The sequence below is a fragment of the Talaromyces stipitatus genome, genomic scaffold (assembly GCF_000003125.1).
Source record: "Talaromyces stipitatus ATCC 10500 scf_1105507295511 genomic scaffold, whole genome shotgun sequence".
Taxonomy (NCBI): Eukaryota; Fungi; Ascomycota; class Eurotiomycetes; order Eurotiales; family Trichocomaceae; genus Talaromyces; species Talaromyces stipitatus.
In genome coordinates this window covers 2,278,510-2,298,005 of record NW_002990119.1, presented here as the reverse complement: position 1 = coordinate 2,298,005, position 19,496 = coordinate 2,278,510, and the positions used below count along the sequence as shown (strand labels likewise).

Here is a 19,496-nt window from a genome sequence, read left to right as displayed (position 1 = left end):
GCTACGTTTGACAAAGACTTGTTTTAATCTTGGCAGATCTGAGAATTTCCAGCAGAGACCGTCTTGGAAGTGATAGAAAAAATGATCAGATAGATTCGTTTCTCAGACTATCTCCTTGAATGACCCTGACAAGCTAATAAAACCAAGTACGGCAACCTCATAGGAAGAAAGCGGCCATCACTGCGCCGAGAATGCCGGCAACACCGAGCTGAACTCCAATCTGGCTTGCGGCGCCGGATTCAATGGTACTGCTACCGCTAGCGGTGGTAGTGGCCGAGCTGTCGGAGCTCTGAGATGAGCCGGTCCGCGGAGCATTGCCAGCATGGGAGTCGACAGCTACAAATAAGAATTATTAGTAACTGTCTTAATTGTAGCCGCCGGGAATATTGAGATTGGGTAGGGGAAAGACACGTACTACCACTTAGGATAGTATGACTTCTATCGGTAGCCGTGGCAGATACATCAGCAACGAACTGAGTACCAGAGCCAGTGGCCTTAGGAAGGGTAGCAGTTCCTGTGAAGAAAAGAGAGCTGAAGCAAGACTGTTGACAGCTGGCATAGGCCGCAGTGTCATCGGCGGTACCGCTTCCCTGAGGACAAGCTGCTGCGCAAGCGGTGGTGTCATTTGCCATGGCATTGTTGGGGCATGGCACTTGGTAGCATGCGGCACTGCAGCATATGTCGATAGGGTCGCCTGTAGTTGTCCGTTTGCGGTCAGCTTGGTATAGACATGTCCCTTGAGAAGTTGCAGAACTTACACTTATTTGCACATGATTGCTGGGATGTCAACGAGGCGGTTGTCGAAGTTGCATCCTGTGAGGCGACCAGGACGGCGAGGACAGTCAGGCATACAATACTAAGCTTCATTTTTGCAAGTTCGTTTGCTGGCCGTACTGAGATCATGGTGAAATAGAATAGCAACTGAGAGGTAATAGAGGATAGATTCGTGGAATAGTAAAGCGACTGACACACGAGACAAGTGTTTCAAAGAAAATATCATATAGTGGAGAAATTAGTCACAGGGAGGCGCGATTGAGACAAATAAACAGGAATGTGGTTAACCCTGTCATGCCTACGAGCCCCTTGGCAACTGTAACATACAGCCACGTCCTTGCTTTTCACATTTCGCTCCGGAACAATCCAGTAGCGTGGCCAAGCAGATACTCCATCTGTCTACTCAGGACTCAGGAGATAAATTCGACAGTGGAATTTGACATCACTGGAATCCTTCGGTTGCATATACAGATTAAAAGTCCTTTCTAGCCCGCGCAGTAGAATCGGTTAGTACCGTACCCTACGTTATGGGGAGGGATTGAAGTTGCCCTTGGCCATTCCTTAAATTCTTGAATTGAGTAAAAAAGCATATCGAGCTTGAAAAAGGTGCGAAGTCTAGCTGACCTTTCTCCATTCCTGTCATGGATTGATGCAACTGTCTCTTACTCCATACTTGCAGAGAACTTGGGACGGTTCTCTCTCAATAAACGGCTGTTGAGTAGCTTTGGTGTCAAATAATGCATTTATTCATACGCCAGAATTGTAGGAGAGACCCGCTCGGACGTAGAATCACTGAAAGCGATCAGAGTTCATTCACTTATGGAGATTGACGAGGTTGAAGCATGAATGATGTTTATTACGCCTGGTGTATTGCTAGTTACCTCCAAGTGTTGGACGTCTATTTATATGGCTCCAATTCCCCTAGCTAGCTCTGTTCTTGATCCTGGTCCCTATGATTGGTTTTTCGTCGTCGATACAGGTACTCATTGACAGATTCAAGCTTTCGGCCTTAAGCTCTCGTCTTGGTTGACTGAGGATGGGAATTTGGAGATTTACGGACTAAGTTTTACTTAATTATGGATTTAAAATGTTTGACATATACTCGTATATTCTTTCCAGTAATTGTTCTTACCGGTGTTGGGGGTGAAGCCATATTCCAAGGTGTTCTGGGGGGTATGGAACGCTTCACCACCACGCTGGAAGCAGCAATCGAGTGGGTGAGCATCACCATATTTACGCTGTTGTATGTAATATTTTTGTACTTTTTATGTTTTTTATGTTTTTTATGGTTTTTATGGTTTTTCATATGTAGCTGCTGGATGTTCTCGTCGCCAAGCCTAATAATAAGGACGCTCAAATCCTGTACCAGGACAGCATAAATACATCTATTCAAAAGTTCATTTGACTACACCAACACTCCATGTCAAAAAACACGATTCCACCTTGTAAGAGTGATTCTAAGCCCATAGCCAATCGACGATTGGCCATGCGAACTTGGATTCCTCAACGGGATCGGGATCATCCTCTGCAATTTCGACAAACCGAGCGACAGGGGATTCATCAAGAGAAACAATCTTTGTCCGGTACCAGATCTTATAACTAAAGTACAAAGCTGCAAAGATGCCAATATCGAGATAGGCAGAAATGAATGTTTCTGTAGACCAGCTGTGAGAGTGTTGTTAATTGAGCCCTCAGAAGAAACGCAACTCGCGAAGGATAGGAGAATGACTTACTGGCCATGTAGAAAAGCCGTATAACCACCAGTAAGTAAAATGATTGTGAGTCCAACCAGAGTGATCCACGCTGCATACGGCTGAAAAGGCGCTGTCCACGGCAGTCTGCGACGAGAAATCCCTTGCCTTCTCATAGCATAATAGAAACGCAAATATGTGGTGCAGATAACGAGCCAGCTCATAATCTGTGCACAAGCAACAAGGTCCTGTAGCCAAGTGAAGACAGTAGAGGCGGTATGGCTGACGGACATGTAGCCCAATGTCATCCAGACACCAATTGCTACGACTCCCATGTAAGGTACACCCCAACGGCTGACTCGCGCAAGGAAGCGTGGAGCCTGGCCTTCACGAGCGAGGCCGTAAAGGATACGGGAACCACTGAGGAGAGCTATTAACGGTCAGTACATAACCGCCGCAACTGAGATAGGGACATACTAGAATTGCCCGAGCTCCACGCACTGGTTAGAACGATTGCATTGATAATATGTGGCACTACTTTCACTCCAGACCGTTGCGCGGCAATGACGAACGGTGACTGTGCGGCTGTTCCAGAGCTCTTCAGTAGTCGGGGTTCATTTGAAGGAACCAGTAGTGTAATCATGAAAACCGAGATGACTAGAGAGTGATTAGCCTTTGATGTTGAGTAATTGAATATGGAAACTACCGTAGAACAGCAGCACTCGGATAAAGACTCTTTTCGCAGCTTTCGGGATATTACGTCTAGGGGCATAGGTTTCTGCAGCAGCCATCGAGATTGTCTCTACTGAGGAGTATGCATATGCTGCGTTTGATAAAACAGTCCAAAAGCCCATGAAGCGACCCAATGCCCCAGGGTAACCGAGATATTGTACAAATGGTCCAGGATCATGCCAATACTGGAAACCAATAGATTTATGATCAGGACCGCCGCCTGCTGTTAGCACCAAACCCTATGAAGTCTTTTCAGTATGGGATAATTGATACAAGCATAATGTACTGAGCTGCATACCATGATGTTCATTCCAACAATGAGTAGTATCTTCAGAATAGCCAACAAAAACTCGACTTCTCCGTAGATCCGGACCAGGAAGATATTGCTCACAAAGAGAACAACACTGAAAACTGTCACCCAAACAGCATTGTTAACGGTTACCCAAAATTGCATAATCACGGAAGCTGCAACAATCTCCGCCGGGATTGAAATCAAGTATTGATATGTCACGTTCCAGCCTTGTGCAAAGGAGAACGCAGGATCTACAAAATAAGCAGCAGGCCGGATCACGCCTCCGCTAAGAGGAACGAGGGCACTCAATTCTCCAATAGAAAGCGTTACTCCTGAGATCAAGAGACCCATCAGGGCATAGCCCATGAAAATGCCTGCAGGTCCAGCATTTGCGAGTGCTCGACCAGAGCCAAGGAAAAGGCCTGTCCCGATTGTCCCTGCAAGAGCAATCATTTGGATGTGACGCTGATGTAGACCTTTTCTGTATTGACATACAATTAGTAACGTCCAGAAGACGAGTGCCGCTTCATGGTAGCTCGTACTTCAAGACCTTCATCTCCGCGAGCTCAGGGGCTCCGTCTGGATCTTTAGAATCAGTTACCATCTCAGGATCATACTTTTCGGGGGCCGTGTAGATTGCCTGCGGCGTACTAGCAATGTCATCCATTGCTTCTGGAGTGCTGTGGGTTGCGATGGCTGTAAATATACCTTTGAGAGAAAACAACCCGGCTGGTGAAGAGCAGTCATAACGGAATTTATACCAAACTGCACATACCGCATCCCCTTCCCACATCTTGAACGGGATGTACGGCACATATCTTATGATTTGGGCCTAAATTAAGGTGAGATAAGCGTCCACATATATCGTGGGAGATCGACTCTCCTATCGCACAGGTGTGTGGGGGTACCAGTGCAATTTGATATGCTTCAAAGTTGCTCCAGAACTTGATAGATAGATTCCTAGGAAGGGAATCATGGAGCCAAGAGATATCTTGCAGATTAGATCATTTTGTATGGTACAGGAGATCGACCTGGGAGAAAGACATTGTCTATCTTATGAAAAACTACATCAACGCCTATAATAAGAGAGATATCTGATACCGAACAGTTGTACGGAGTAATTTGGAACTTTATCAATTTCACACGAATCAATCTGAATTCGAACGGGGAAGAGCCGACTTCTATCGACGGTTTTGTACGCTTACCTAGGTAAAGGACCTCGCAGTCCTCCAGAATTGATTGTGAAAGCCTCTTCAAACGCTAACCAGGAGCAGCAGAGAACAAGGACCTTGGGTGAAACAGTTCTTTGTTTTTCTGGCTGCGACATAGCAAACAGTGAAATATGTGGGATTGGGCTCCGAACGAAGAGATGAGGTTTCATGGTCCTTGGAACACATGAGAGTCGAGAATCTTGTAGAGTTGGACATACTCCAAGACTTGTCATGAACCATGCCTTTCTACTATGCTACGACCGAGAATTTCTCCAATATACTTGGTATTCTACTATCCGGAATATTTCGCATTTTTGCGTGTACTGTTAAAAAGTCATGATATATTACCACACAATCCGGCACACGCAACCCTAACGCTTTTCGCAACTCATTGGACGTAAGAGGAATAGATTCAGAGGTTTGCTGCAGCACCAACACTTCATTATCATTCTTTGATAGCTAAACCCTAAGATTTGATATATACTGATATATATACTCGTACTGTGTCTGGCGGAAATTATCCGCTACAGTTTTAGCACTATTAGCTTGGAAATTCATCAACTGCTTCCCCGCACTCCACTGCGGCCAATTGGGATATGTCGTATTAGCATTGGGGTCCAGCTCATATACGAACGAGAGGTAATAAGACCAAATCGATTTGGAAGCATAGTTCGGCAAAATTCCATAAAACACTTGCAAAATATCCGTCCCATGACCCGTGCCGAGAATAGGGGTACCGTAGTCGTACGAGGAAAGATAGGACCAACTTGGTACATTTGGGTTGGCAGCAGTGGCCAGATTCAGAAATGCGCGGCGGGTCAGGGTGAATACTGCATCGCCGAGAATAGCGGCTAGACGTTTGAATTGAGGGTACCAGTTATTTAAGATGCCTGTCCTGAAGGGGGAGCCGAAGGCAATGTCGTCTGGGTAGATTTTGACGAGTCCTTCGACGATGGTCTGGTTTCCGTCCCATGAGAAGAATATGGACTGAAGATAGTCGATTACTTGCTGGGTGGTGGTGAGGTTGGATTGGAAAAGGGCAAATAACGTGCCCTCGTCCTCTTGGTCGCCAACGATGAATGGAACTGGTGCATATTTTCCTTCTTTGATTAAAATCTCCGGACTGTCGGTGAGAGCAGTACCATCTGGCCTGGGGAGATATGAGAGAGCAACAGAATTGTAACTGAGAATACCAGGCACAGAATTGGCTGCATTGAGATAAGCGGTATAGTCAAGTCCCCGAAGACATTCCAAAGTGTTACTTGCCGATGAGCAACCAGCAGCAGAAACAACCGAATCATACACTTTCTGTGCGGCATCACCATCCACTCGGCTCGTAGGCACAATACTGCCAGAGTTCATAATTGCACCACGGAATAATGGTTGACCCTTATATATATTATCACCGTCGTACAAAAGCATCTGATCCAAGACTGAGATGGATCCCGCCGATTCACCCCAAATCGTCACTTTGGTGGGATCCCCACCGAATTGTGCAATATTATCTGCAACCCATTGAAGACCAAGTCTCTGGTCGAGAAGGCCCAGATTGCTGGAGCCGTCCGCCAGAATCTCCTTGCCGGCCAGGAACCCAAACCCGCCAACGCGGTAGTTGACAGCAACAAAGACAATGGGTTTCCCGTTTGCAATAGCATTCTCTACAATTGTCGCGCCATTATACGTTGAAGTTCCTCCGAGCTCGAATCCGCCACCGAATATCCAGAACAGGACCGGTAACTTGGATGTAGAGCTGGCGCCTTTTGGTCGAACAACATTTACCGTCAAGCAATCCTCGCCAGCATCGGTGATGTCTTGAAAAAGAGGGGTGTTAAGAAGCTCCCCAAGAATGCCAGTCAAACTGCTCCAGGAAGCTGAGAAAAACATCTGAGGACACGACTGTGCTGTGCCCGTGGCAGTTACTGTTCCCAATCCGGAAGTTAGGGCTTGTGGGGGTCTAAGTCTTAAAGAGCCCGTGGGTGGTTTGGCAAAGGGGATACCATTAAATGTATCAACATTGCCATATGTAGAGCCAACAATAGTAGCAGATGGTGCTGCAATGGTAACTGTAGGAGAGGTTCCTCGTTTGACGAACTCTTCTACCGGAGCCGCTTCTGCGGCATACGGCACCAAGACCAGGGACAGAATGGTGATAGACCACTTCATGATGTTCAATATCCCAAGAACAAATAGATTTTAACTGACAGAGTGAGCTCTTACAATTTGTGATTAAGATACTCGACTTAGGCAGCTATAGTGGTTGCCTGAGGGCTTTTCATCCCTTGTTGAGCGGATCCAAAAGTTCTGAGTTTACCCAAACACGCAACATATAAATATTTGACCACACTACCTAGACAGCTATTTCAGATGGCACATGTATAATAAATACCCTCGGTTGTTCAGTTCATGAAAGGAATTCTTGGTCCAGCTGACTTGAAAGTTACGGTTAGTGGATACCACCATGACTTATATTCGAAGCGGGTTTCCTGCGTTACCGGAGCAGGTTGATAATTTGCATGGCTATATAGCTGATTTTTAAGGGCGTTAAAGTAGATGGTAAAATTAAAAGAAAATTACGGATGATGGGAGACTTGATGCGCTTAACATCATGGGATATAGCATGTGCAAGAACCTGTATCATCACTACAAGGAATGCCACGCGACTCAACATTCCCAGCCCCGCGAATCATGCTGACGGTGACTCTACCACTTGGTAAGAATTTCTCTTTACGTAAATTGGCAGGAGGATCTTCAGGGACTCTACAGTTTACTCGCTTCCAGTTTCAACGAGAAGCAGAATGCCGGGTTTGAGAAGAAATTCTCATTGATGGCCGAGAAAGACCGCCTCATAATAGAAATCAGGATTCTGACATGTGTATAAACTTTTCTCCTCGGATTTCGTTAAATCAAGACATAATCCAAGAAACCAAGACCTGCAGGATCGGATATGTTGCCCTAAGCAGTAATCACATCTGATATTCGAGAGATGACCGCGTGTACTGAGGACTTCATATATGTTTATAGTTTTATATCTTGAAAGGACATGGATTTGATGTCCTCTTGAGGAACTAGAAGTTCTCAGCTATCCTTGCTATCAAGGACTCCATTTCTATACCAGTTAGCGGGCAGGACTTCGTTGCCGTTGCGCTGATGCGAGCACAAACCCGAATGAAGCTTCTGCTCCAACATCTAAGTACCAGCATACATTGAAAAATCCAATCATTTCAAGGCTCATGAAAATTCGGGACTAACACGTAGTTTGAAGAACATGGAGACCCCAGACAAACCTCGGGATCGTTCGTGCCATAATGCGGGGTTACAGGGTATACAGAAAGTTAACATCCCTATTATATACCTCTCCTCTACAAACAAGATCAAAGATAGACCAATAAATCTGCTCTATAGATCCTAGGTAAATCTTGGATCTGCACAAATACCGGGCGATGTACCCCTCCACAATATATCGCATTGCCGAGCCCACCAGACTGCCACATCGAGTCCTGATCGAGCGAGTGTCGTGGTGGTTCTGTCAGATGATTCAAGGTTACATCGACCGAGCACTTTTCTGTTCGACCAGTCCTGCCTGACTCATATTTATGGGCATCGTCATTCGTGGACGCCACGAGGTCTTGGACGTTTTTACTCGGTTTTTGGTCCAAATGGGGTAGTGAGGCGGGATTCAAAAAGAACCGTTTTATTAGACTTCGTACTCGTACTATTCCTTCTCTCATAAACGTGAATGGATTAGGGCTACGAGTGAGACCCCGCTTCTGAGTGTAGGTTGCGTAAAACCCCTCGGTCAGTCACAACTCCCCATTAGGTATACTGGGCCCTGACCCTAAACGATCAACATGATATTTGAGTAGGCCGCTCGATCAACAATCAATTCGTCATTAGAGGAGGGACACGTTTAATTTTTCGAAGCAGGTTGTGGTTGGTTCTTATCTTGTCAGTTAAATTATGGAGACACAAATAGATGGTAATAGTAGTGACCAAAATTGTCGTATATACATAGCAGATAGAAGTTTAAAAAGCTGCCCGTATCCAATTCCTTGGAATACCATCTATGTTTCGACTTCAGTACCAACGCAGAATTTGCCGTGAAAAAAAGATATTTGACCGTTCTGACAAGGATCGCTAACTCTGGCAGGTGCCCCCGGCCTCATAGCAAACCGTTAATCGACCTCAGCCAGAAAACCGTCGACTCATAGGGATATCTAGATATCGGGATAACAATGGAGGCCTCAGACGATACGCTACGGTGATAGCATTACTACCACGTAGTCACAAGAGACCTACATTAGTAGCAAAATACTCGACACTACCTTTTCAGCTCATTGATAGGATATCCATTCATCAATTCCTAACCAAGTCGCAAAGACAATTCAACTCAGTACACATTAAAGACCTTCTGAAGAGACATCCTCATACATCAGCTTGATGTGAACAGATTATACTTTTCTTATCACAGCCAAAACGAAACATGACACTTTTCATGATCACAAAGTAAACCCAGAAGACAAATGGCAAAAAAAAGTCAAAAAATCTAAATATCCATCCAGTCTATCAAAAAAGTATGAAAAAAATCCAGAACCCCGGAAGAGATAAAACGTAACAGAAATATCAGTAAACAGAACCGAACGCCGAGCTTAAGGAGTCTATCAATTAGCGAGATTAAAATTCCAAGTTAGTGTTCGTTATATATCGTGTCAGCATTTTTCGTCCTGCTCCAAAATTAGTTTGATGGTGTGGTATTTTGATTCACAGGGATAGGTTGTTCGCCCAGAGCGCAGAGTCGGAATATATGGCGCGGTTTCGCGCCTGTTTCTTCATCGATGTAGTCCACAATAGCGGAATCTATCAATTTCGTTAGCATAAGAATAGAGACAAGGCTGTCATGGACATACGTATTGTCGATCGATTATCAAACATGACTATAGTACGAGGTTGCCATCGCACGCGGGCTTGGAAATCATGGCCCGTGATGAGATGTTGCATGAGGAAATCTTGCAAAACTCTAAACTCGGGTTCTTTTAGACCCTCGACCCTGGTGATGAATTCGCCGTTGATAAAGAGACATCTTTCGCCTGTTACGGGGTGCACGCGGACCAAAGGGTGGACGTTCTCCACGGGATCCTTGCGCACTAAGCTACCAGTTAATCTGGCGTGGGCGATCATTTTAGCGGATGTATGGACGGCTTTGAGATTGTCGATGAAGGATTGGAAAGTGGGAGATAGTCTCCTACAGTCGCGCCCGTTAGATACGTTCTAAATCCATAGGGGTGGTGGTTTCGGTAAGCTCCGAAGGCCTAAGACTTACTTGTACGCAGCGTCTGTAGCGGCAAAGACCGTGTCTCCACCGACTTCGGGGCCCTGAAGTAATCCCAACATGACATAGGCAGGGGGCTGGATTTCATAGCTGACATCCTGATGCCATAACGTCGTGGTAGTGCGTTGCTCCAAGAAACGGTTGATCTCATCCACATTTCCGTCACGGTGAATGATATGGAAACCTGGATACCCCTTCATCGACCCTGAAATAGGCTGATAATTCGGCTTGCCGAAATATCGCATAAAGGAATACTGCTCTTCCGGTCCAGCATCGATGAGATCCTGATCGGGAAAGGCAACAACCTTGCGTTCGGCGATAAGCAATGCAAGTTCATCCTTAGCCGCGTCGGAGAGCTTGTTCAATTGCACGCCCTCGACAATGCTACCAATGCAAGGCTGGATATGTGACACTTTGGCAGTAGAGGACAACAAATTCGGCTTAGACTTGTCTTTTACCCGGAGAGCGGGGTCCTGGTACTCGAATGAAGGCAGCGGGTCAAACCAGACCTTGTCCCAGGTGGGCAGGTAGTGAGAATATTTGACATTCTTTTTTGTATCATCAGAGACACTGACGTAAGGGATATTGATATCGTAACTTATCGGCTTTACAGCCTTTGTCAGGGTGACTGTTTGAGACATTGGATCAAGAAAGATTATTGGTTGTGATGGGATGTGGTCGAGCCCAGAGGCGACAAGTAGTGAGGGAAATAATAAAAAAGGGCAGGCGAGGTTACCGCGCAAAAATAATTTTTTTCTGAAGTTGGGACGAGTCTTGTGACGTCCTCATGGGACTATAAATCCCCCTCGACGGCACGCTTGGCCTAAAGTTATTTGTGAAACACGCAAATTCACCCAGTCGAGATGCTATCTGTTAGGACGGTATAAAGGCCCACCATCAGCAACAAGAAGTGCTAGGCTTGCATTGAGTTGGGTCATTATGCTGAAACTCTGCAGCTTGTGCCCGCTTTCAAGAGACAGAATTTCCCGTTTAACCCGCCAGAAGATGTATCGTTGAAGGCACCACAATGGTGAGACCCGATGTCATCGATATCACATGCGAAAGAATATCTCGAAAAATGGATTCCGGTATGGGTTGAGAAGAATGGCGGTCAAGAAGCCGTCGAATACAGGGAGAGAGATCCCTACTGAAAGTCGTCGCAGTGCGTATTGAGTTGGGAACTACAAAGCGGGTAAATTGCAAATCATCACGAAACCTTGCAATATCGAACGATACCGGCGCGTGCTAGAGCCAGTGGCTATGGCGAAAGGTGGCTAGCAAAGATAATCGAATGATCCAACAGCTCCGTTATCGTCCCACCATGAATAAATCCATGACTACGCGAATTGAAGGAGGGAGATAACGATATCGCAGAACATGCATCGAAGGTTCTCTGCGACTGGTGGGTTGAGAGCAATATCCCTGTCGGTGGTTGCATATTGCATGCATTTCGTGCTTCGATTGATAGGCCCGGATCCAACGTTATCAGAGAATAATAATAATTGCCATCCCCTGCACGAATGAGCTCATTGACGGAGCTTAGAGGTTTGCTATTGTGAAAGGATTGACTTCCGGCTAAGAAAATTTAGCAAATTTAGTTCGTCTTGGAAGCTTAGAACGACCGGGGTATCGCTCAATTGTCGGATTCACTCTTGACTAGTCATCCGGTTGGCCGGTGCAGCTCTCAAGTGATTACACTCGATTTCCACGTACAAGTACCAGAAGTTGACTCTTTTGACGATTCGATAACAGCATGATAAGCTTCTAATCAGTGCGTGCAGGACTAGCTGCTTGTTATGGCAATGCAAGGGCATTCGCCAGCTGCTCCACTTGGCTTATTAGTGTGCCTTGATGCGGAATCGAGACGATACGATGGACGGATTGATTACTTGCTCGTCATGGGCGATGTCCGAGCAGTGACAACTCACCGCTGCCGGAAAAATAAAACAAATATATTATCCCAGCCAATGATTTCAATCGTCGAGTGTGAGTCCGCATCGAATTGCGCTGATAAGACAACGGAAATAACAACCTCGGACCGTTAGTCGTCCAGGTGGGGACTCAATATTGAGGCCTCTCACTTTGAGTACCTTTGGTATGGCCTACAACCCGCGAAGACAAATCAGCACACCGCCGAAGTGAGAATGCTGTTGTTGATCTTAATTCATTGAGCATATTATTATGCATCGAATATATCATCGGCTGCACCGCTTCTGCATGCTAATCACCGTTGCGAATAGAGCGTGTATGCATGATTGACCCTAGCCTCTTGGGAGATTTCCTCGCCATCCTTGCATGGACTTGGATAAGGTGACGAATCACTGCCCTGGCGATGTGCTACCGTATGTCTGGACTCCGTCCGGGTTGGTCCATGGTTCGGATTGTTGCCGGAGCTATGAACATCTGTAGACATCCGTTGGACATGGCCCATGATTATTGATCGACAATTCTGATGTGCTCTGATTATCTTCGTATACTCACCGCATCATTGATCAATGGTGATATCATCCGGTAGTTTCGAATACATATCACCATCAAATGGAATCCAAATATATCGGCTTCGACTACGGCTTTTGCCTCCACCGGAATACGTCCACGGATTAGTACCTTAGTCCAGCATTAGATGAGTGTAAGATCCTGGAATCGGCGCAACTGCACCGGTAAGCACTAGAGACGACGACATCACGGCTTGACGGAGTTCAATGTGCCGATTCCGAGGTACAACCTAGTCCGTTCTATCATATATCACACGGAACAACGAGCTTGAGTGACCCAGAATAAAGCGATAGTGTAGTCGAATTTTGAATGCGACTGACTACGAGCCGACAATGCAGGATATTTTGACCAAGATGGGAGATAACACCGCAACGACGGATTTAGTCGCACGTATGCACTCGTATCTGCTCGACGCATTCCGGTGGATATTGGACTGTGCGAGGCTGCATAAGGTGAAATCTCGTCGGAACCATAACGTCGGTATTTGCTTGTCTCGACGAATGATTTGAGAGTCTCTAAGACACGGACCTATACAATTGACAACTATAATGGATAAAGTTAGACGAGATGCGATTCCTCAGGGGCTTTCTGGATGCATACCGTCATTCCGGAAGTAACTTGCTGGTCACGGATTGATGCGTGCCTTATCTCTGATTTTGGATTCCTGGATACATAAACGAGTTAAACATGGTAGGGTTTCATGATAACTGTCCTAGTAGAATAACTAGTCGGTGGAATATTCCGTTGAGCGGTCAATTTGTACCGGCGAAAATGAGCAGAGCTGGCCGGCTAGGAGATGTTGGATAGATAGCTGTGAATTGTATGTCGCACCAAGTTGTTCAATATGGGGTGTATGCATTGAAATCGTGAAATGGCCTCATTTGTATCTGAACAGACATCATCAGATGGATCTGTTCTGGAATCGATGACTATCCTCCAAATAATCTCGGGTCATGACAGGAAGATTCTCACAGGTGTTGTTAGCGAGTGGAAGAAGTCAAGATCGAGGTGATGCCTTCCTTTTACGGTAAGCCAGGACTTCCCTCATCTCATCACGTTCGAGATCACATGACGCGATCGTCTTTTTGCGCTGACGTTCCTAAATTTCTTCCAATTCTTCTCAGTTCTAACATGTCTGAAATAGTTAGAATCATGACAAAGGCTGACTTAGCAGCCACCGCAAAAGAGGCGCAACGAGGCTCACGATCGATCTCGAGTCGATGCCTGAACATACAGGCACCAACCGGGTAACGCGGCGGCTGACACAGAACTAACAAATTATTCATCAGCGTCGCTGACGTATTTATCTCCGCCGTGCTCGCTCTATGCTTATTTTATCTCCGTTTTGTTGCTATCCGCGCCTATATATCCCGTCACCCTCGCACTTTTGTGGCCATGCATTATTTTACTTGCTATTCAGAGAATAATCATCGGAAATGGCGACCGACACAGAGCAGGCTTCGTCAGAAGAGTTCAAGTATGAGCGCGATGGAGACGATCGTCCCGCGCAGGTGACTGCACCAGAGACGATAGGATTCTTTCATGCGGATTTAAAGGAACATCGTGGACAGGCATACAAACGGTGGTCTATAACCAGTCAGGATTCTATAACTGCCGCTGGTCATTGATGGTTACTAACATCGAATAGTCCTCGGACTCGGCGTGTACATCCTCATGGTTTTATCCCTGTATTGGGGCGCACTGTTTAACGTCTACGAGAAACTGCCTAGCTTGACCGTCTGGATTGTCGATTTCGATGCCAAAGTCGCTCCGTTCAATACGACCACGCCGATTGTCGGCCCGTTCATCACCAACGCGTTCGAGAAGCTGACACCTCAGACAGTAGACAAACTGGGATGGACGGTCAAATCTGCCGCAGACTTTAACTACGACCCGATGGTGGTGCGCGAGGAACTTTACAACGAAAAGGCGTGGACCGCGATAATTGTGAATGCCAATGCGACCACTCTCTTGCTAGAGGCCGTCAACAACGGCAACTCATCGTATGATCCGACCGGCGCGGCTCAGATCCTTTACAACAGTGCTCGTGACCAGACCACGATGTCAGCATACATTTTCCCCGCTTTGATAGATGTCATGTTCCCGATTATCGGTGAATTCGGTGAAGAATGGTCTTCGATTCTAGCCAAGAACGCATCAACGCAGAATGTTTTTCGGACGCCGCAAGCTGTGAACCCGGGCATAGGGTTCAGTTTTATTGATTTGCGACCATTTACTCCCCCAACAGGCACACCTGCAATTTCGATTGGGTTGATTTATTTGATCATCATTTCGTTTTTCAGTTTTTCATTCCTCATGCCTGTTCATGGCATATTCATGGGTACCGAGACCCACGCACCTGTAAACGGAACACACGTTATCATCTGGCGTATTATGTCAAGCATAGTTGCTTATTTCTTTCTCTCCTTATTCTACTCCCTCGTCTCGCTTGCGTTTCAAATCCCATTTTCAAACCACAGCGCATCACATACGGAGGGTGCACTGAACGCAAATGCATACGGCAAGGGAACCTTTGTCGTATATTGGATGCTCAACTGGGTTGGTATGACATCACTCGGCCTCCCTAGCGAGAACATGGCCATGATCTTGGGCTTTCCTTATGCATCGTTATGGTTGGTGTTTTGGGTTATTACGAATGTGGCCACGTCGTTCAATGATATTGGGCTAATGTCTGATTTTTATCGGTGGGGGTATGCCTGGCCTTTGAATAGAAGTACGCCCCCGTCTTCCCCTGGATGGAATAGGTCGCTGATGTATACAGTTGTCCATGCTTCCCGAACGCTTATCTTCGACACCAAATCGGCCATCGGCGAGGATTTTGGTATCTTGTTTGCCTGGTGCGCAATTTCGATTCTGTTCTTCCCGTTTGCCACGTGGATAATGCGGTGGAAGAACATGCGAGCGCAGCGAAAGAAATAGACTTATTATCAGTGACGCCGTAGCAGCCTGAACACTATAGAAGTCTGGACGGTATAGACCTGAAACGAAACAAAACGACATTCAATCTGGAACAAAAACGCAATAGATACAAAACATCAATAATATGTACATATATGTATTCACAGTCTAATCATATCATCATCAATCCATCCATTCTTTTTCCCGGAGGGACACCCCTAAACAATATAAGAGTAGAATTACTCATCAGGATTAACACCCAAATCCTCCAAACTCTGTCTAGCATGCTGTCTTCCAGCCTCGGTATTTGAGAGATTATGCGCGGCCCTATTGCCTTCTATTAGCCACCTGCCTCCCTCCGACAACCTTTTCCAGCTCCAATGGTGCTTAGGGGTTAGAGAAGGAACATACGCTTTATACCCCCTAACAACGTTATTCCTACTTCTCTCCACACCACGACTAGAGGTCACATTCTCGTCGCCGTACTTGCTGCCTCCGGAGACATCGACTTGTTCAATTACGTCGCCGAACTGGTCCTCGAGGACGTGGCGGGCGTTCTGTTTTGCGGAAGAGGAGACGCGGGGGTTATTCAGCGCTCTATTGTAACCCCGGATCAAGGGGTGTTGTTAGTTAGGGTTGATGTTTGGGAGAGGAAAAGGGGAAGGGCGTACGCTTTGAACCCGGCCTCCTGGCGAGTGGGATTCGGTGATTGGGAGCGAGGCATTTTGCTTTTTTAATTTCTGCTTTCGAAAAAAAAAAGGATAATATAACTTCGATCTTTTTCTGTTGGTACACTTCAAGGTTCCTTGCCGGGATTGCAGGGCTACAATCAGCGGTATAAATCCTCCGCTGTGGCGGATGATGTCACCCCCTATTCCTCCTCAAAATGCTCAAAGTGCTTCGAGATGATGTTTTGTATGATGACAATGGCGATGGTGGATTATAAATTTAGCCTCTTGATAACGTCTTTGTGGCGCTAACCCAGACCACTTGTGTATATGGGGCGTGGGCGGAGATGATTTCCATCTATATCCACTGTAGCTTATCTGGATAAGGGATAAGAGGTGGATGTGGAGGCGACGATAGGGTTACCACTGATGTTGTTTTGATTAATTGTGTTGGTATTCAGAGGGATTGGTGAATGAGATATTCAGACGGTCATTTAAGCAATCATAGGTAAAAGGTAGAGTACATGAGAAATGAAAATGAACATGATAGGTATGCGTCGTGCATTAAACATCGAGCTCAAGGTCTGGCCCGGGTATAGATTCATCACACTTAGATCTCCACCAGTAGATAAATCAAGCCAAACACCGAGATCAGCTCCCCTGGTATATACCATGTAGACAAGTCTCCAGAGACAGATTAAGCCAACGCTCCAAACAGAGCAGAGCAGAACAACAACCCAATCACACTAACACCCCCCACCGAAATCTTTGCAGCAGCACCAGTCTTCGTACTCGTCGCACTCGACCCCGTCGCTGTACCCGTTCCAGTCTTTGTCGACGTACCAGTTGAGGCAGCACTACTCACCGCCGCCGTGGCAGTAGCATTCAACGCATTGTTACAAAACGGGGCCGCACCGTTGGACATCAGGCAATTTGTCAATGAGGAAACATTCTGGCCCTGAGCAAGACAGTAAGAAGCGCAGCCGTCGTCGTAGGAGACGACGGGTGCTGGGCCGCAGCAGTGTTTGAGGACGTCGGTTGCATTGCTGAGGGAGGATGGGTGGATGGCGCAGGCGGCGTCGGTGGTGGGGATTTCCCAGGTTGTTTGCGGGCAGGAGTGGATTGAAGAGGTTGAGGTTGGGGCTGTGGTCGTGGTTGTGGCCGTTGAGGTGACGGAGAGGGTTGTGGAGGACATTTTGAGGTGTCACTGACGCTTGAGGCGAGTTCAGGATGAGGTATAGATGTGTAGATGGAATTAGTCGACCTCGGTGTGTTGTGAACGAGTCTCGTATTGACAGTTGTGAGAGAAGAAGAAGAAGAAGAAGAAGAAGAGAAAACGAAGAGAAGAGAGTATATGAACAAAGCAAGGAAACGATGTCTCAGAGTTTCGTCAACGGCTGAGTGTCTGAGGCTCTATATTTGGCAACAGATCCAAACCTGCCAATCAGCGTCTCCACAAGTGTCCCAATACGGTAAATAGTGGGACAAGGCTGATGGTTCAGCCACTCGCGTGAAACATCAACTACAAAAGAAAATCCGGGGAGATTCTCTCTTTTTCTATTTCTCCTTGTTCCGAACACATATTAATGATACTATTGATCGATGATGACTACTTTTTGCTACGACTAATTGATTGTGATGTTGATCCGTTTAGATTTCAGGAGTCAGGAGCTGTTATACAATATTCAGTCCGATTGGCTATGTCTCGCCTATGATATGACTGAGCCGTGCCTCGCCAAGGATAAGCACCTGATCTGACACCGCATTGACTGTTCTATGAGCTACATTCTATCCCGAGAGATATATCATCAACCAAGCCAATCGTAATAACCCGGTTTCATCGTCGCCCAGCACTCGAACGGCTCAGTCCACCAGATGCCCGAATGGAACAGAAAGGTGAGGACATAACTACACACCGCGATATATCCCGGCCACAGAGGCTCAAGATCACCGAGACTATCTTCAAACCATAAAGAGCCGATATCAAACCACAAAACGGATCTCAAATTCTTCCAGACAAAGTGCAACACCCGTTGAGCAAGCAGTGGAAGGCCAGGAGTCACCGTAGCAAGTAACAGAGCCATAATCTTCAGAGCTCGCACTGCGCATTCGAAAAGGCTGAGATATGTGCCCGGTTCATGGTTCTCTCCCCCACTGCTGGCTGAAGACAGAGTCCATGCCAGGAAGAAATTACACATTGCAACGCATAGACCAGAGTAACGAGTTACCCTGAACGTTGCTGGCGGTAAAATGTCAAAAATCATCAATCTCTCAAGACCCCATAAATAGACCCTGTCGAGCCAGTAGGATACAAGATCCGGAGTCTCGTAACTCTTTCTCCATCGCCTGCTCAGAGATGTCGCCTGCGCGCGTTCCGGTGCTGTAAGCGGTCGTTGCGAAATAGTGACCATGAGAATTTCGATACTGAGCCATGCGCCAAAGTAGCTCCAGCCGGTAACCTGGGTAAGAATTGCACCTGGTCCTCCCACAACCGCGAGCTTAATTACCTGCAGGATCATCGGGAACCATACGAAAACACGAAAAGAAGGACCTTTCTCAAAATCGCCCACGATATTCAGATGTTCTTGGAATATCCTGTCGCATGTACTGTGGTACTCTCGTTCAATTCCTGGCGGAAAATGTCCGACACGTCGGTACGCACTCAATGTTTTCATCTCATTCGCATCGCCATTGCTGCCGAATTCAGCCTCTACATCCGTATGATCATCCATCTTTTTCAAAAACGCTTTAATCTCCCCCAGTTGCCACGAATTACCAACCCGCACCGCCATCAGCGTATGACAAACAACTCGAAAGGATGCATTCGCCCATAATAATCCCTCTATAATCCTCTTGCAAATAACACAAACTTCGATCAGGGCAAAAACCGGCGATAACCGCCAGATGCGACCGGAACGATTCCAGAATAGACATCCGCGTGGATGAGCGATGTATCCAAAAATCAAAGCTGTAAGTGTGAAAAAGGCACTTCCTGCAGACCAGTTGGCGTCTGTGCAGGGCAGGTTGGTCTTTTGCTGGGCGCTCGGAGGCGCGATTGGGGTTTGTATGTACCAGATGTAGAAGGTGTACCAGATGAACCAGGCTAGGAAGATTGATGATATGAGTAGAAGCAATCTCGGCAAGTCGATGCGTATTGCTGACTTGAAGGTCATGGCGCGCGTGGATATGGGGGTGGATTGACAGCGCTCTCTCAGTGAGCTTGTTTGCTTCCGGCCAGCTTTTCGTTTGTGTATACAGCCTGGTTACCTTGTGCTGACAGTATAGTGTGCTTATCAATCCATTTTATTTATACATTGTGCAGTGTTGCAAATAACTTCATCCCATAGGCTGATCCTGAATCGTGTCCTGTCCGAGAAACTCGAGGCA

General features: G+C 46.6%; 8 protein-coding genes across 8 annotated transcripts, besides 1 other annotated feature; 1 reads left to right on the top strand and 7 right to left on the bottom strand.

The window, feature by feature from the left end:
• Positions 1 to 157: 157 nt before the first annotated feature.
• TSTA_105620 (uncharacterized protein) lies at positions 158 to 903 on the bottom strand (the record flags this gene model as incomplete). The annotated part of the gene is made up of 3 exons (XM_002486544.1): positions 158 to 336; positions 416 to 694; positions 759 to 903. The coding sequence occupies 3 exons, from the start codon at positions 901 to 903 to the stop codon at positions 158 to 160; spliced, it is 603 nt and encodes a 200-aa protein (XP_002486589.1).
• A 1,328-nt stretch (positions 904 to 2,231) lies between these two features.
• On the bottom strand, positions 2,232 to 4,282 carry TSTA_105610 (amino acid permease, putative; the record flags this gene model as incomplete). Its single annotated transcript, XM_002486543.1, has 6 exons — positions 2,232 to 2,439; positions 2,508 to 2,895; positions 2,943 to 3,122; positions 3,172 to 3,436; positions 3,496 to 3,970; positions 4,032 to 4,282. The coding sequence occupies 6 exons, from the start codon at positions 4,280 to 4,282 to the stop codon at positions 2,232 to 2,234; spliced, it is 1,767 nt and encodes a 588-aa protein (XP_002486588.1).
• Positions 4,283 to 5,112: 830 nt separating this feature from the next.
• On the bottom strand, positions 5,113 to 6,863 carry TSTA_105600 (extracellular lipase, putative; the record flags this gene model as incomplete). Its single annotated transcript, XM_002486542.1, has 2 exons — positions 5,113 to 5,137; positions 5,197 to 6,863. 2 exons carry the CDS (start codon positions 6,861 to 6,863, stop codon positions 5,113 to 5,115), a joined length of 1,692 nt encoding a protein of 563 aa, XP_002486587.1.
• Positions 6,864 to 9,030: 2,167 nt separating this feature from the next.
• On the bottom strand, positions 9,031 to 10,721 carry TSTA_105590 (alpha-ketoglutarate-dependent taurine dioxygenase). Its single transcript, XM_002486541.1, has 3 exons — positions 10,018 to 10,721; positions 9,605 to 9,939; positions 9,031 to 9,554 (listed from the first exon to the last, which is right to left on the bottom strand). The coding sequence occupies exons 1-3, from the start codon at positions 10,665 to 10,667 to the stop codon at positions 9,433 to 9,435; spliced, it is 1,107 nt and encodes a 368-aa protein (XP_002486586.1). The 5' UTR covers positions 10,668 to 10,721; the 3' UTR covers positions 9,031 to 9,432.
• A 3,158-nt stretch (positions 10,722 to 13,879) lies between these two features.
• On the top strand, positions 13,880 to 15,768 carry TSTA_105580 (uncharacterized protein). Its single transcript, XM_002486540.1, has 3 exons — positions 13,880 to 14,118; positions 14,171 to 15,256; positions 15,305 to 15,768. Exons 1-3 carry the CDS (start codon positions 13,959 to 13,961, stop codon positions 15,460 to 15,462), a joined length of 1,404 nt encoding a protein of 467 aa, XP_002486585.1. The 5' UTR covers positions 13,880 to 13,958; the 3' UTR covers positions 15,463 to 15,768.
• TSTA_105570 (uncharacterized protein) lies at positions 15,681 to 16,165 on the bottom strand (the record flags this gene model as incomplete). The annotated part of the gene is made up of 3 exons (XM_002486539.1): positions 15,681 to 15,768; positions 15,853 to 16,038; positions 16,113 to 16,165. 3 exons carry the CDS (start codon positions 16,163 to 16,165, stop codon positions 15,681 to 15,683), a joined length of 327 nt encoding a protein of 108 aa, XP_002486584.1.
• Positions 16,166 to 16,806: 641 nt separating this feature from the next.
• Positions 16,807 to 17,411, bottom strand: TSTA_105560 (uncharacterized protein; the record flags this gene model as incomplete). Its single annotated transcript, XM_002486538.1, has 2 exons — positions 16,953 to 17,411; positions 16,807 to 16,922 (listed from the first exon to the last, which is right to left on the bottom strand). Exons 1-2 carry the CDS (start codon positions 17,302 to 17,304, stop codon positions 16,807 to 16,809), a joined length of 468 nt encoding a protein of 155 aa, XP_002486583.1. The 5' UTR covers positions 17,305 to 17,411.
• Positions 17,412 to 17,414: 3 nt separating this feature from the next.
• Positions 17,415 to 17,457: a microsatellite.
• A 370-nt stretch (positions 17,458 to 17,827) lies between these two features.
• On the bottom strand, positions 17,828 to 19,282 carry TSTA_105550 (uncharacterized protein; the record flags this gene model as incomplete). Its single annotated transcript, XM_002486537.1, has 2 exons — positions 17,828 to 18,841; positions 18,980 to 19,282. The coding sequence occupies 2 exons, from the start codon at positions 19,280 to 19,282 to the stop codon at positions 17,918 to 17,920; spliced, it is 1,227 nt and encodes a 408-aa protein (XP_002486582.1). The 3' UTR covers positions 17,828 to 17,917.
• Between the last annotated feature and the right edge of the window lie 214 nt (positions 19,283 to 19,496).

What these genes read in the sequence shown, in the direction of transcription:
- TSTA_105590 (XM_002486541.1), bottom strand. Translation starts at nt 10,667, where the DNA reads ATGTCTCAAACAGTCACCCTGACAAAGGCTGTAAAGCCGATAAGTTAC. An exon ending in GCTACAGACGCTGCGTACAA is followed by an intron (nt 9,940 to 10,017) that starts GTAAGTCTTAGG and finishes GCGCGACTGTAG; the next exon opens with GAGACTATCTCCCACTTTCC. An exon ending in TGATAATCGATCGACAATAC is followed by an intron (nt 9,555 to 9,604) that starts GTATGTCCATGA and finishes CGAAATTGATAG; the next exon opens with ATTCCGCTATTGTGGACTAC.
- TSTA_105580 (XM_002486540.1), top strand. Translation starts at nt 13,959, where the DNA reads ATGGCGACCGACACAGAGCAGGCTTCGTCAGAAGAGTTCAAGTATGAG. An exon ending in CAAACGGTGGTCTATAACCA is followed by an intron (nt 14,119 to 14,170) that starts GTCAGGATTCTA and finishes AACATCGAATAG; the next exon opens with TCCTCGGACTCGGCGTGTAC. An exon ending in TGCCTGGCCTTTGAATAGAA is followed by an intron (nt 15,257 to 15,304) that starts GTACGCCCCCGT and finishes TGATGTATACAG; the next exon opens with TTGTCCATGCTTCCCGAACG.